Source organism: Lepidochelys olivacea, assembly GCF_965140295.1.
Source record: "Lepidochelys olivacea isolate rLepOli2 genome assembly, chromosome: 1".
Lineage (NCBI taxonomy): Eukaryota > Metazoa > Chordata > Testudines > Cheloniidae > Lepidochelys > Lepidochelys olivacea.
Window position 1 is genome coordinate 263,716,665 of NC_140411.1, and position 17,210 is coordinate 263,733,874.

General features: G+C 43.6%; 1 protein-coding gene across 1 annotated transcript; it reads left to right on the forward strand.

Moving 5' to 3' along the window:
• The first annotated feature begins 6,177 nt into the window (after positions 1-6,177).
• LOC311514796 (heat shock 70 kDa protein 12A-like) lies at positions 6,178-15,312 on the forward strand. Its single transcript, XM_084617483.1, is given in 5 exon segments — positions 6,178-6,484; positions 9,447-9,671; positions 11,330-11,442; positions 11,444-11,493; positions 13,728-15,312. Coding segments are annotated over 5 exon segments (1,722 nt in total). The 5' UTR covers positions 6,178-6,196; the 3' UTR covers positions 14,774-15,312.
• The last annotated feature ends 1,898 nt before the right edge of the window (positions 15,313-17,210 follow it).

Sequence of the window (17,210 nt, forward strand, 5' to 3'; positions counted from 1 at the left end):
CTTGAAATATGTGTTAACTACTTATATTAAACAATCTGTTCCATTTTGTATTTAGAGGCAACACTCTGAATAAGTTTTCCTGATCTGAAGAAGAGCTCTGTGTAAGCTCAAAACCTCGTCTTACTCACCAGCAGAAGTTGGTCCAATAAAAGATATTACCTCACCCACCTTCTCTCTCTAATATACTGGAATCGTCTTGGCTACACAACACTGCAGAAGACATTCCCCTGTCTCTTACAGAATAGCTTCCTCCAAGTCCTTTTCCCAGCATTTTCAACCACGATGGCTGGGATCCCCCTTTCATAAGATCAAGCCAGCTGGCAGCTTCTCTTCACAGACTGAAGGATGCCAGAGCATCCCTCTGCACCTCCAGATATATCAAGCCAGACCTTTGATCTTCATGTGAAAACAGAGCTCTCCCCACTGTTTCTCTCTGTCAATCTCCTTCTGACGTTTCTGCAAACTCTTAATGAGCATTTGACTCAGTATGTGAATAGAATTCTATTTTAAGACACACAATGGTCTACCAGAGAGATACGTATCTCTCTCCACCTGTCTGGAGAGTTTGTCTCAAGATGTACTGCCTTTGAGTGACCAGCCTTCAACTACAAGTTCTACAGAAACTAATTTTCAGCAGATATACTTAACTCCTCACATATTCTCCATACATTCCTTTTACAATGATTATTATGACAAGTGTGCCACAGGCTTTCATTAGAGACCATACATAATATTATTTTAATGAAGCAGGGGAGCCCTGTACCCAGATTCCCTCTCCCAGTTGGCATCAAGAGGTCCTTGGGTCACACCTAGTTTCCTGCTTGATCAAGTACTAAATGGCAGGTCATTAGATTGGCTCTGACAGTGCTACTATTTTTTCCATACTTTATATATTTGAGTTCTAGGATATGAATATGCCAAACCTTAATTATGGTGCTACTATTTTCATACGTCATTGGGAAGGCGAAGCTACGTGGAGTACATCTGAATTTCTCTCACTCGTGTCCTGGGCCTGTCGTACATCTCCAGCACAGCTGATTCTTGATAGGGGTCATTCTCAGAGAACTTATGGCTTCTCACTGCAGTGGCCAAGATATTCTCCAGTCTAGGGCCAGAAGAGGGGTTTTAAAAAGTTAATTTTAAAAGGGAAAGAGCTAGATACAAAGGAAAAACACAAAGAATAATGGGACTTTAGTTCATAAAGGGACAATCAATAATAACCCAGAAATACGTTATGAATTGCCATGCAGTTCACAAGCACACAACCTCCACTCTGCACTTCCCAACCCCAAACTGATTTCCCCCTGGCCAGTAAACATCTGGGTGTGCCAGCTTCTGTCTGGAAAAATATCACTTTCACAGCAATATGCCACAAGTAGCACCTTGCATGATCTAAACAGCACTTGGACTTTTCCTTAAGAGCTTGCCTCTTTCATCTGCACTTGGATACTGGGAAAGACACAGAGCTGCCATAGTTCCCTTCCTAGGATCACATTACCCAGCTCACAGTGGTCAGTAGTACACCTGCCCCATGGAGGCTGAGAATCTGGGAAGGGGATACTCCAGCTGCTGAGATGGCATAGAAGGGTTACAGTGTTGGGAGAAGGATCAGGCTCTTTGTAGAAAGATAAGCTCTATAGGAAATATTTACAAATACCCTACCTGTCCTCTAAGAGTCTTTTCTCTTTCTTCAGCTTTTCACACTCTTCTTTCTTCTGATGAATTTGTTCTGCACTGACCAGTCTGGAAAGCTCCCTAAAACAGATTCATGAACAAAATAAATATCATCCACCATGCAAAGATGCACAATGCAAGATGAGGGTTAGCCACCCATTCCAGAAGTTATGAGACAGTCACAGCTTCTCACAGGTCTATTCTGCAAGCCCAACTCACAGGACAGTTATTGTCCCAGATGTATTTATGGTCTTGCAACATTGTGATGCTGCTGCTGCCAAATGCAGTGTTGTTGCATTGTGGTGGGAGGATGCAATGTGGTCATACAATGATGCAATGTCATGACATGATTATTTATCCCACAGGTTGATTACATAAAGGCACTAGACGGGATTCATTTAGATAGTGCAGAGATTCGCTAGCCCACATATATATACTTAGGAGAAAGATCATGTGTATTGCAAACTATGGTCTGATCCAGCATCCACTGACGTCAATATCAAAACTCCTGTTGACTTTAATAAGAGCAGGTTCAGGTCCCGTGTGTCAAAATCTTGGGTAATAAACGTCTTTTGAAGGAGAAGCAACACTGCTTGTCCCTCTCTCCTGACAATCCCCTTTTCCCTCAGCACCGAAGCATGAGCTACTATCTTCACACACCTTTATGTTTTTTGCTAGAAATGTTGTGTCTGTAGAGTCCCAAAAAGTTCAAAGGTGACAGATGTACTGTACAGATGGCAGAAGGGTGACTGGCCCCAGGTGAAGAATAGCAACACAACAGCAACAAAAATACACAACACTCACTTCTGAGTGAAGCTCTGACTCTTGTTGGTGGCCTCCTGTGATCTGGAACCACAGTACAGACAGCCCTCAGATTTATGACACAATTAGTTCCTTACAATTGCATCATAAATCGGAACATTGTATCTCGGAACCACAAATCTACTCCATTGTGGGACCGAGCATTGTAAACTCGAAACCTACAGTCGTAAGTCGAATCAGGGAGTCAATCTAGAAGCATCATAAGTGCCATTCGACTTAAGTGGAACATCATAAGTCTGAGGACTACCTGTAATTGATCCTGCTTGCTGCTTCCTGACTAGAGATGGGACAAACCAATTTGGATAAAAGAAACACAGATGGGAACAAATCAAAACCCAGAAATCTGAACTGTGGAGAAGTTCAGATCCAGATCTAGATCTGGCCTTTGCAGCTAGCCTATTGTACTTGGTTGAACAAAATCTCTGGATTCAAACTGACCTGCATTGGGGGTAAAATTTGGATCTAGCTCTAATCTCTGTATCATGGACCACTTTCTAGTCCTATATCACTTTGTCCTATATCAACCAAGTCTCGAGTTTGAAAAAAAAAATCTAAGAAAAACGTTTCAGGTTTGAAAAAGGTTGATTAGCTATTTCCAGTCATCCCCCCTCCTCTGCCCCCTCCCACCATCCTGGCTGCCTCTGTAATTCCTGTGTCTAGCTGGGATTGGAAGCTCCAAAATGCCACGGATACAGGCTGCTGTCATTGTAATCCCATTATGACCAGCAGCAGAAGTTGCAGGAAATCTCACACTAAAGCCTGTTCTCATCGAATTTCCAGCCCAGTTATATGAAGTTCAGATGAGGCTAAAAAAAATAACTTTACTTTTGGAACCAAACTGTTTGAAATTTGCTCATCACTATTCTTGATCTTTTAGGAGAATTCATTTTAGCGTTTATCCACGTAAATTGTATCTTTAGGGTACTTCTTCTTTTGTCTCCCCCCACACTTTACCCCTTTCCATGCTCATCAGCATCCCAGCTGCCACCCTTCCCTTTCAGAGCTTGTCATTGCCACCCCTTAATTAGTTGTTAAGAGGTCACTGTTAAGAGAGGCAAGCTTCTCCCTTCCCTCTAGCTGCAGGAACAGAGTATGCTACCCTAGCAGCTGCACTCACAGTCTCTGCCAAATATAAGTTTACCACCTGCCCTTTCTGTATCAAGATGGGTGACTTTATCCTCTGTCCTGCTGATGTGCAAGGGGGTATTACCTATTCAGAAAATTATTTGGAAAGGAAAATAGAGTCATCATATTGTTTCACCTTACTTATATGGTTAAAAACATATCTGCTTTGCCTGGTGGCTTAGAGCCCACTGCTCTGCCCTGCCATATGGGAGACCTGTGATGATCTTAGTCACTCTCTCCTTCTCTTTTTCTAGGACTCAGGAATGGTGCAAAGGCAGACATCTGGAGACAAGGAGGGCCACACATTGTCCCTCTAGCCAAAAAAAGATTCTGGTGTCTGAATCAAAGGCAAGGAGGACAAAAGACAATAAGGTGCAATCCTCAGGGATCCGTTAGGAAAATGAACAACTGTTTGGTCTCAGGGGTAGGGGTCTAAAATGGAATAAAATTTCAGATCACCAAACTTACTCAAATTTGTCTTCCACATATTTCACCAATGGGTCCATATCGGTTCCATCCAAATTTGTGAGCTTGCCCTGTGGAGCCTCAATTTCACCTCTGTGGGGCACAGAGCTTTTAGGGAGGAGAGATAACTCATTAGAAGCTTTTCCAACATAACAGCAACAATACTGATACCTTGTTCTACCCGGTAAACCCATATCAAAGAAAAAAAGGAAATAAATAAAAACTAAAAAAATCAAAACAAAAATCCTACCACAACCAGAGCTTTTACCCCCAAAGAGAGTCATGTGCCAGAGACTCCATTAAATCCACTCAAGACTTCACTACTGCTACTGATTTTATGTGGAAGGTGCTCAGGCACACCATGATGGGTGGCAGTATAAAACCCTAAGACTGAAAGATAAATGATAGTAATAATCACTGGGGAAGGATGAACTAGGCAAGATAAAATAAGAACTCACTACACAAAACTCAAACTGAACCTAAAACCATTTCAGAGGTTGGAAAAAATCTAGCTAGTTATTTTGCTTAAACCAGCTTTCATTTTTTTAAAAAGACACTTTTATTTTGGAGCATCCCAGTTACAGAAGGAGAAAGAAGAAAGCAGGCTGTAACATTATAAACATATTTTTCAGTTTCATGGGTGCTTCTGTATTTCCTGGTTCTTCCCGGGACCATACATGACAAATATTGTTCTGGAGAGACTTCCAGCTGAGTTGTGTAGGTTCAAGATGTTCAATTCAATTAATGACTGAGGAAGGATCTGACACCCCTTCCCCTCAGATAAAGGATGCGGGAGCCAAGGGCCAGTGGTAACCACAAGTCCATTATTCTCTTCTAGGGTCGGAGATGATGAAATAAACTACAAAGATGAAACCCATGATACCCTTCAGTGAGACTGTAGCTTCAACACTACCACTGGCTTATGAATTGCTGTTTAATATTAACAGAAGGAGCAGTTCTCTGGCTCTTTACTGGGTATCACTACTGTTGAAAACCTCTCTTCTGAAACTGAAACAGGATCCAAACTGTGCAGCTTGAGCTTGCTCCATCTGTACAATGATCGGAACCAAAACTCCAGATCCAAATATCCCCAGATTTTAGGGAAGTCCAGCTATGGACCCAAACTGTGCAGCTTCGCTCCATCTGTAGTTAACACTTACTGCACAAACACATACTGGCCAAGCTTTTACAGCTGACCATGGGATGATTCAGGGTGCATGTGTGTGTGGCTGCGGGTGAACTCAAATGAGCAGAAAAGGTCAAGTTCAGCAATGGTCAGTGAAAAAGCAAACCCTGTTCTCCCCTCGCAGTATGTGCGGGAACAATCATTTTGCACTTGAAACAAAAACGGCAATTTTCCAACAGGGGCAAAATCAAGGAACTTTAAAATTTCATACAGGGGGAGGGTAAGGGAAGTGCAGTATCTTGTCATTTTGGTTGCAAATATCAGCGTTAGTCATTCTGGACTGAAATTTGCAACTATTAGTAAAAAAAAAAAAGATGCAGTTTCTGGCTGCAAACACTGGCAACAGGAAGAACTCTGCATGAGAGTTTCACAACTATTTTTAAACAGAAACTTAGAGCTGCTATTAAACTGCTGTGATTACCCACTGAGTTCCCGCTACTCGTGTATCTGCAGGTCTCTTCTGAGATCTAGTGAAGTGTTTGGCCAAGCTCTGCCAGGCTTAGGCAAAGTGCTTTGCTCCATGCTTTTATTAAAATAGCAAATGTCTCTTCCAAACAGGAGGGGATAGAAGAGAGAGGGGTTGAGTGGAAGCTGATCTACAGGACTTGTCTGGGGAACTGCTCCAAGTATCAAGCACTTTCTTGCTTGCACAAACAAGTAGGGAAAGCAGCCCTAACTATGGAGTTGGTGCCTTCAAGATCCAGTGTAGCTCAAAACCTCAATAGAGTGAGGCTGTCCCCTCCTTGCAGAATTTATGCAGAGAGCCCTGGCTCTCCCCCTCCCCCACATCAGAGTCTGCAGTGATCACCCAGCCAATTAAAAAGGAGGGGCAGGTTTTCATCTGCAGAGTTAACTGTAAAACCGTTTCACTTTCAGTAGTCTGTTCTAACAAGCTGTGTAGAAGTCTCTCCCTCTCTCAAGTTCATGAGCATGGCAAGCAAGTCCTTGTTCATTGTTGCCATTGATTTCGGCACATCTTATAGTGGCTACTGCTTTTCTCTTGCGAAACACACGGATCAAATCCGGCAGGTGTTCTGGGGACATGAGCACGGGCTCAACACTGTGAAGACCCCAACGTGCATCCTCTTCAATGAAAAGCGTGAGTTTATGAAGTTTGGCTATGATGCTGTCATGAAGTACCACACGCTCCCCTCCAGAGAAGCTCACAAATGGTACTACTTTCACCACTTCAAGATGAAGCTATACAACGAGGTAAATGAAATCTCTTGGTAAGAGCAGCCAATTCAGAAACGGGCAGGGAACGTGCTTAATAAGGTTGTCACCTTTCTAAGGGCCGGTAACCGGACCACTGAGATGCCACGCCCTGCCTTGCCTCTTCCCCCAAAGGCCCTGCCCTGTCTCTTCCCCCAAGACCCCACCCCTTCACCATCTCTTCCCGAAGCCCCTGCATGCCCTGTGCCGCCATGAGCCGCCTGGCCCTGGAGGCAGCAGCAGCTATTGTTGCTGTGCTGCCTCCTTCCTTCCACTTAGAGTTGCCAAAGACCCAAAAACCAGCCATCAGGGCTTGTCAAATGGCCCCCGGACACACAAGCTGAAACCTCGACTGGGTGAAAACCGGATGGGTGGGAACCCTAGTGCTTAACGAGCTGGGGGATTGATTTATGAGGGAGGATTAAGGAACGTGAGTAGGCTGGTTAAAGCAGTGGCTCTCAACCAGGGGTACGTGTACCCTGGGGAGTACGCACAGGTCTTCCAGGAGTATATCAACTCATCTAGATATTTGCCTAGTTTTACAACAGGCTACATAAAAAGCACAAGCAAAGTCAGTACAAACTAAAATTTCACACAGACAATGACTTTATACTGCTCTATGTACTCTACACTGAAATGTAAGTACAAGATTTATATTCCAATCGATTTTATAATTATATGGTAAAAATGAAAAAGCAAAGAATTTTTCAGTAACAGTGTGGCTGTGACACTTCTGTATTTTTATGTCTGATTTTATAAGCAAGTAGATTTTAAGTGAGGTGAAACTTGGGAGTGCACAAAACAAATCAGACTCCTGAAAGGGGTACAGTAGTCTGGAAAGGTTGAGAGCCACTAGGTTAAAGGCAACTTAATAAATTACCTAGAAGTATCTGTGAAGACCAAGGAGGGAGGAGAGTTGCTTAGGGTGGCTCAAGGGCTAAAAGTAAAGCCTGGTCTGTATTAGGAAATTGAGTCAGCACTTAAAAATGTGCAGCAGGTCCCCTTCTGAGCTAGTATTGAAAATATTTAAATGCTAATGTAGTCAGGACATGGGCATTTTCAACACCATTTCTGAAAGCATGACTGAGACTTACCAACAGTTATTGTGAAAACAGGCCTATACTGCAGCATTCAGTTTTTTTTGTTTTTTTTTAAGTATGAAGAATGGGCGAGAAGTAGGGTGACCAGATGTCCTGATTTTATATGGACAGTCCCGATATTTGGGGCTTTTGCTTATACAGTCACCTATTACCCCCTACCCCCGTCCCGATTTTTCACACTTGGTATCCGGTCACCCTAGCGAGAAGTCATGGAAGAGAGACATGGATTTTAGTTGAACCCCAGGCTGTGTCTCTGCACATGTGCTGAGAACAGGGCAGGGCAATTTACGTAGAAGGACTCAGAGACACCTAGAGGAGAGGCAGTTACTAGACATGTTCAGTAGCTGATTCGGAAGCTGTACAGAAAGTTTCCATTAAGGACCAGCTGTGTTGCAGGTTCCACACATTTACCATAGGAAAGCTGAGCCAAGAAACGGAGCTCAAAGGAAAGAGATTATAAATATGGGAGGCAACTCTGGGGATTCAGCAACTAATGATGCAGAACCAAGAGATGTGTCTGATGTGAAGGCTGCATCGCAATACTTGCACCTCTTAGATATGGGCTATAGATTCCTCTTCTCACTAGAAATTCAGACAGTCAGCTATTGGCTCAGAGACTGGAACTGCTGCTGGCTGTAAGGAGCTTCAGAATCTCCTCAGAAAATCAATGGTCCCAAGAGTTTGGAGGGGAATGGAGAGGAAGCCATTCTCCTCAGGCTTTGCAGAATCCAAGTGACAAACTATGTACATTAAAAGGCCACACCGTAGAGCCTGAGAAATTATCTCTGAGAGAAGATTAGTGGTGAATGTTTGTGTATGTGCGTGCCAAAGTATAAAAGGGTATAAAAAGATATACTGTCTGTTAAAACCTGGCACTGAATTGTAAGTATGTAACAGCAACAAAGTGGGGAAGCCTGTACAAAGAACACCAATAGTTTTACTGCCTAACAGTTTTGTTTAAGATGTTATTCAAAAGTATGCATAATACAGGTTGCAAATGTTTATGTATGTATTAAATGTGTATTAACTAAGAAATAAATTGTATGCTGGTTCTCTCTCAGGCTGACTGGCACCAGTTCTCTTGCAGTGGGCTTTGGTAATTTTGGGGGTTTGTATAAAATGTGTGTAAAGTTGCCTTCAGTGATTCAAGAATGTGAGTACCAACCTCAGGACACTGTCCTGAAGCAGGGCATAAATCCCAAACTGGCTGTGAGTTCTACACTTCGATTTCACCGGCCTATTTTAACTAACACACCGGTGAGCCAGAGTGATTCAGCTGTGTGTCTGTCAGTGTTCAGTTGAGACATGTGGACCTTGGTATGAGCTGGCAACTGGTCTGCCAGCATCGCAGTTTGGCTCAGGGGAAACAGTTTGCTCTAATAGCCATGTTAATATTTGACTTACAAAGTCATTCACAGATTTGAGGCAGCTGGCAGTCATAGACTTTTTGAGCCTCTGCACCTCCTAGACCTAGAGTGCAGTGATCTATGCTCCAGAGTTCTTCTGCCTGCTTACTTAGATTACTGCATCTTGGGGGGGGGGTGAGGGGGGGTGAGCAGGGAGCATCATTTTGTTTTGTTTGCACAGTACAAAGCACAAAGGAACCCTGGTCCATGACTATGGCTCCTAGGGCGCTACTGTACCCCACTGATGAGTGTGTTACAGGTCCTCCTCTGCACCAATCCCCAGAAGCTGAGTGGTTATCGACCCCAGTTACAGAGAAGCTGTTCTTGTGCTTTGGCTCTGGAGGTCCCCAGTTCAATTCTCAGTGAGCTGGCAGCAGGAAGGGGAACCTGTAAGAAACCCAGCAGTGGGTTATGCTACCACAATAAAAATAATTCATTGTTTTTTCTCACTTCTAGAAAATCACTTCTAACATGGAACTGGAAACAGATAATGGAGAGAAGTTTCCAGCCCTAAAAGTATTCTCAGAAAGTCTGCGGTACATGAAGGACCATGCTCTGAACACTATACGGGAGGCCTCATACCAAACTGTCTATGTCACTGAGGATGTCACCTGGGTCATTACTGTTCCAGCCATATGGGATGCTTCTGCCAGGCAGTTCATGCGACTGGCTGCTAAAGAGGTAAAGTGAGTAATAGCTTGATTGCCTCTGAGATTCTCTCTAGAATTTTCACTGCACAACAGTGGAGAAGGATTGTTCAACATTTAAACAAACCTTATTTTAACACTTGCTCTACCATGGAGTGGGTTGGGGTTGAAGTTTTTTTTTTTCTACATCCAGTGTTCTCAACCTGGGGGTCACAGCTGCTCTGCCCTTTCTATACCGCTAAATTAGAGGAGGATCCTCACTAGATCTTGCCTAGACTGGAGAAGTGTTACAGTACTGAAAAGGTTGAGGACCATTGTTTTGCTTGCTACACATTACTACAAGAAGTGACAAAATTAACTACTGGCTGAGAGGCTTCTCTGAATGAGAATAGCATCTGCAGTGAGAGTAGTTGGAACAGAAATTACAGGGACTATGGATCTTCATAAGTCATGGCATACACTAATACTGGCTGGAATCAGGTAGAAATTCCCCTCCCATCACACACACAGTTACAGTATTGCACATAAATTGTCCATGAGCGCAGGGTGGGGGTTTCACCTTCCTCTGACTCATCTGGCTCTAGTCAGAGCTGAAAACAGACTAGATGGAACAGACAGACCATTATTCCTGATAGGCCATCCCAGCTGTGATACATGTTGGGGGGAGGGGGGAGAGAGTAGCTCCCTTTGATGGGCACCCAGCCAGCCAGCTAGCTGTAAAATTCCTCTTGGTCTGTTCTCTGCTTGTGTTACCTGTAAAGAGTTAACAAGCCCACATGTAAAAGAAAAGGAGTGGGCACCTGACCAAAAGAGCCAATGGGAAGGTAGAACTTTTTAAAATTGGGAAAGAAACTTTCCCTTTGTCTGTTGTTCTCTGGGCTGGAGGGACACGGAGCAGCAATGCTATAAGCAGGCAATGCTATAAGCACGAATGCTGTGTAAGGTTTGAACCAGGTATGAAAAAGTATCTTCCATACCCAGAAGAAATTAGGATAGGGAATGTTTAGTTACACACAATCAGGTTTATTTCTCATTTTGGCTTGTGGATCTCCTTTGTGCTAACCTCTGATGCTTTTGTTTGCTTGTAACCTTTAAGCTGAACCCCCAAAAAAGCTAGTTTGGGTGCTTAATTTTTGGAATTGTTTCTTTTAAGATCTAGCAAAAAGCCTAAGTTCCAGATGTAATTTTTCCTTTTTGTTTTTAATAAAAATTACCTTTTTAAAGAACAAGTTTGGATTTTTGGTGTCCTAAGAGGTTTGTGCATGTTGTTTGATTAGCTGGTAGCCACAGCTAATTTCCTTTGTTTTCTTCTCAGCTCTCCCCCGGAGCAGGGGTGAAAGGGCTTGAGGGTACCCCACAGGGAGGAATTTCCAAGTGCTCCTTCCTGGGTTCAAAGGGGTGGGGTTTTTTTGCATTTGGGTGGTGGCAACGTTTACCAAGCCAAGGTCAGAGAAAAGCTGTAACCTTGGGAGTGTAATACAAGCCTGGAGTGGCCAGTGTTAATTTTTTAAATCCTTGCGGGCCTCCACCTTCTGCACTCAAAGTGACAGAGTTGGGATTCAGCCTTGACACCAACATTCCCAAGATTAAAAGAACCTGGCCAACATACTGTGCTCATGGTGCATTCCAGAGATGGGAAGCCAGGATCCCGTCACCACTCCTGTTAATGATCACTTTCTCTTCTGATTTTAGGCAGGACTCATCAGTGACATGTTTTCTGAGAAGCTCATCATCGCCTTAGAACCAGAGGCTGCCTCAGTCTGGTGCAAGCAGCTCCCACAAGAAGGGTTTGTGGCAGAAGGTGGTGAAGTTTGAAGAGTCACCTGGGACCCAGTATGTTGTCGTTGACTGTGGAGATAACTTTCCCCCTTAAATAGGTATAATCTCTGCTACGTTCAGAGTTTGTCTATTCAGCAGCTGCAGACCCTTCTGGCATAGAGAGCAAGGGACTGAGCTCTATACTGAACTCGGATCCCCCAGGCTGTGCTTGCTCTGGGTTCTTTAATTTCTACCTGAAAGAGCAGGCACCTGACGGCTTGTCTACATGATGGGGGAAGGGGTTAGTCTGTACTAAGTTGAGTTAGTGTGGGTTAAAAAACCTTGGTACACGATGCAAACCCCTACAGTGCACTAACTCCCTACTTACCGCACATTCTGGAGTCCTCTTTCAAAGTGTACTAAGTTCGATGCAAATTGAGTTAGTTCAGTCCACAGCTCTGTGGTCAAGTTGACGAGATGTCCCCTCCGCTGTTTAAAAACTGATGCAGAGCCAGGATCAGCCCATTTGCTCCTGGATCCAAATATATCAGCTTTGCTGCAATATTAGTCCAGCAGCCTTACAACATGCTTCAAGCAGCCATGGTGAGATCCTTGATCTCGTCATCATCTGGGGAGAAGTGATGGTGCAGGCAGCTCTTGTGGCCAGCTATCTCATAAGAAATTGTCCAAGGAGATCTCAAAGCAGATGACTGAAAAGGGTCACAACTGCATGCCTGGCAGTGCTGTACAAAAAGCAAATGACTAAAAAAATGTACGGAGGAACCGGGGACGACAGAAGAAAGTCTGGCACTGCCCATTTGACCTGTCCATTTTAGGAGCAGCTGGACAGGATTTTTAGTTGGCATGCCACTGCAGAAAGAGGAATGAAAGGAGAGCCCCTTTAAGGGCCTGATCCAAACCCCATTGAAGTCAATAGGATTCTGTTGTCTTCAATTGACTTTGATCAGATCCTAGCAGTGCAAGTTGCTGTCATCAGAGCCACGCCACTCCACTGTACACTGTCCTGCTACGTCAGCAATAGATACACACCCATTTCCTGTTGTGTAGCTTGAATCCATAACCTCCTGCTGTAGAAGCAAGAGTGCTGCCACACAGCTTCTTTAGTTTCTTGCTATTGTTTTGGTGTAACATGTGAACTTAGTGCTGAGGACAGACTGACATCCCTGGGAGACAGAAGTCTGTGTTTCTCGCAGAACAAATTCAGGATGGGCAGCAGCAGTGGAAGCTTCCTACAGACACCCTATGCTCAGCATTGTGCCCCAACTCGGCCAGAGAGTGTGGGTATCACAAGATGTCAGTTTTCACACACATTCAGTTCTGACATCTCAGCAGACTACTCAGAAGGGACTTAGCATCAACTGGGATGTGGACACTTGGCCATTGGGTACTAGACTGAGACCTACCAACTCATTTCCTACAGGCCACTGAACTTCCAGCAGATGGTAATATCTCGCAGCTATTACCAACTTTGGACTGGGTTTGAGTAAACTATTTATTGGACACCAACAGTGTGCTTGGTATTGTATCAACTCATCTAGACATTTGCCTAGTTTTACAACAGGCTACATCAAAAGCAATAGCAAAGTCAGTACAAACTAAAATTTCGTACAGACAAAATGAGAAAGGAAGCAATTTTTCAGTAACAGTGTGGCTGTGACACTTCTGTATTTGTGTGTCTGATTTTGTAAGCAAGTCATTTTTAAGTAAGAAGAAACTTGGGGTATGCAAGACAAATCTGACTCTTGAAAGGGGTACAGTAGTGTGGAAAGGCTGAGAACCACTGCTGCACAGCATGCAGAAATTAAGGCTGTGTCTACACTAGGGACCTTACAACGGCACAGCTGTACCGCCACAACTGTGCTGCTCTAAGGTCTCCTGTGGAGCCACTCTTTGTCAGCAGGAGAGAGCTCTCCTGCCAGCATAATTAAACCACCCCCAAAGAGCAGCGTTAGCTATGCGGGCAGAAGAGCCTCTCCTGCTGACATAGTGCTGTCCCCACCAACACTTTTGCCAGTGAAACTTACGTCAGTCAGGGGGAGGTGTTTTTCACATCCCTGACTGACAAAAATTTTACCAACAAAAGTGGTAGTGTAGACAAAGTCTAAGAATCCTTGGGCAAGGAAAGATTATAAGCTAAAGAACGGGCAGCTCTGTATCCCAATTTGCAGAGCACATTTGCCAATTGTGAGATTTTTTTTTTACTTTTGTAAAGATAAGGACTCTCTTTAGAAAGCAGCCTTTTATTCAGCTAAAGTGAGGGCAATAACTTCTTTTTAAAAATTAACTAATTTTACTCATTTTGGGGGCTTAGGTGGTACCATCGACATCACAGTACATGAAATCCAAGAGAACCAATCCCTGAAAGAATTACATAAGGCATCAGGAGGAGGATGGGGAGGCGATACAGTGGATGAAAAGTTCAAAGAGTTCCTGAAGGAGATCTTCCAAGATGGAGTATGGGAGAAATATGCACAGAATCACCCAGCAGAATGCCATAAAATGATGTACGACTTTGGCCTTCAGAAATGCTCTTCCAACAGAGAAGAGGTCTACATGCGTTGCTACCACAACCTAACAAAAGTGGCAGAACACAAGAAAAAGGACATCTCTCTCTTCTTTGACGGTATAAAGGGAGTTCTGTGGTGTGATGGGACTATCATGATTACATATGAGAAAATGAAGAGCTTTTTTGCCTACAGTGTCAGACAAACCATTGGTGCCTTGCAGGAAATCCTCAACAAGCCTGAGATGGCCAAAGTCCAATATATTTTACTGGTTGGGGGCTTTGCTTCCAGCATTATCCTGAGGGACGAGATCTATCAGACCTTTAGGAAGTACCGTATCCTGTGTCCACAGGAATCTCAGGCAGCTATTATAAAGGGAGCCATTTTATTTGGGCACAATCCACAAATTGTTGCCTCGAGAATCAGCGCTCTGACATATGGAGTAAAGATATCTGAGGCATTTGATATTGCTGTCCATGATGTACAGAAAAAGAGAGTCTCAAAAGCTGATCATTATGTATATTGCACAGATCTCTTCAAGAAGTTGGTGGGAATTGGGGATTTGGTTGAGGTAGATGAGGTTGCCAGTTATACTTTCACTCCCACAGAACCAGATCAGACAAGCGTGATTTTTAGTTTCTATTGCACAGAAAAGGAGGATGCAAAATACATAGATGAGGAAGGGCTGAAGATGCTCGGCTCCTGTACTGTGCCAACACCAAACACAGAGCTGGGGAAAAACCGCCAACTGAGACTGGATATTAAATTTGGGCTAACGGAATTTAAAGCCACAGGTACTGATGTTACATCTGGTGAAAGTCGGACGGTTATGATAGATTTTTTAACCGTGTAAAGATTCCACAATTCAAGGACACGTAAGAAGAGCATCAGACTTGGATGATTCAAGGGACTATAGGGTTCAATTAGGAGAATATATGAGCTGTCAAAATGGAATAGCCAAGTGGACCATACAGTCCAGTAACTCACTTCCTGCCACACTGGAACAAACCAATAGTCTGTCTAGTCTGATAATCCTGCCTCTTCCCAGACTAGTCACCCATTTAGTCTGATATTCTGCTATCTGCCATTCCTGACTGGACCAACACAATTTGTCTAGTTCAGTATTCCGCCCCCTCTCATGCTAGATTAGACCAATGGTACAATATCTAGTCCAGCATCCTGCATGCTACACTACTGGATCTGAACACAGTGGTCCATGTAGTCCAGTATAATTATCTATATCCCACTAGATCAGATTTATCGCCATCTAGCCTGGTATCCTGTTTGCTGCCAGACCAGGCCAATGGTCTCTCTAGTCCAGTATTTTTCCTGCAGCTGTATTTTCTTATGCTATCATCTTGTCAGACATCATTTTCTAAAGACTGAAGTTAATTCTGCTTGCTGTGATTTTACTGTATTATGACAAATATTCAAATATATGATTTTTTTTTAAAAAAATCAGAGAAAGTGTAAACACGTAATATTTTGCAACAGTGAAATTATGTTAAAGAAATCATAGAATTGTAGGACTGGAAGGGATCTCGAGGTGTCATCTAGACCAGTCCCCTGCACTCCTGGCAGGACTAAGTATTATCTTGAATTAAATATCTTAAGTATTTAGACAGGTTGAAAGACAAAAAAAACCTCTGAACCATCGTACATGGACAATTACAAAACGTTATGAATTTTGGGGCGTTTAGATATGAAATTGTGAGAGTGTGGTGATAATTTAACTACATCATTTAAGCAAATTGGCATCATTAATTGAATAGATATTCATGTGCAGATTGTACCACACAGCTCTGCATAATAATGCTGCTGCAAACCCACTTTGGGGCACTAGCAGTCTCTGTTTAGGGGAGTACAGGGACTCTCAGCTGTCTCAGGCTCCTCTGTGCACAGGCCAAGCAGGCTCTAACTAATCTGGTTACTAAGAAAGAGTTGGTTACAATCTAAGGCTCTGATCCTGCTGTCTGATCTGTGTGAGAAGACCCCCTACACCAGTTTACTTTAATAGGGTTTTGCATGGACAGAAGGATCTGCCTACACAGATCCATTGCAGAATCAGGGCCTAATTAACTATTATTGAGGTCCTGTATTGTACATTTCTACACTCTCAGAAGTGAAAATTACCATGTCAAAATACAAACTGTTACCTAGGTTGATACACTGTATTAGAATTAGCTCTTGGGATATTTTACATTAGATTTCTGTCCCCTGCCCTAGAGTGATCACTTTAATTTTACTAGCTGTCCCTGGCATATGAAAAGTAGCATTCAAACAGATAAAATGTCACCTTTTTTGGTTGCCTTACCGCGTATAAAGGTTTGAAAGATTTTTTTTTTTAAAGAAAAAATGTTGATGGTTTTTACATTCAAAATTGTGTCTACAACAAAAGGTTTTGCTGCAGGACTCTGGACAATTGGATTGTCTCTTATGCTGGTTGACTGGAGCCAATGCAAGGGCCATTCTGGGAGCTTGGGATGAGTACCCTGCTCATAGCTCCTTTTGTTTGCCATGCCCCCTACCCTGGGGGCTAGATAGGGGGCGGCATATAAACCCCTGTATAAAGCGATCTTCCACTGGCCAGGTATGCCAGCTTTTGTGTTTGTTTTGTGTCACTGGAGAGACAAGGCAGAGTCAATGGGTGTCACATAATCTCCCCTTTTTTATTCTTTAAGAAAGGAATTTGTATTTACACCCTTGCAAAGCACAACAGTTCCCCTGCCTCTACTGATCTGTATGTTGTTCTCTTACAATGAAGGAAGTCCAATCTGATCACAGGACTGGAAGCTAGGTACTCTCGAATTGTAACTCCAACTCTGCCACTGACTTGCTATTTGACCTCGGACAAGTCATTTAAGGTATGTCTACACTACGAAATTAGGTTGAATTTATAGAAGTTGGTTTTGTAGAAAGCGGTTTTATACAGTCGATTGTGTGCGTCCCCACACAAGTGCTCTAAGTGCCTGTAGTCGGCGGAGTGTGTCCACAGTACCGAGGCCACCGTCGACTTCCGGAGCGTTGCACTGTGGGTGGCTATCCCACAGTTCCCGCAGTCTCCGCCGCCCATTTGAATTCTGGGTAGAAATCCCAGTGCCTGATGGGGCTAAAACATTGTCGTGGGTGGTTCTGGGTACATATCGTCAAGCCCCCGTTCCTTCCCTCCCTCCGTGAAAGCAAGGGCAGACAATCATTTTGCGCCTTTTTTCTTGAGTTACCTGTGCAGACACCATACCACGGCAAGCCTGGAGCCCGCTCAGCTCACCGTCACCGTATGTCTCCTGGGT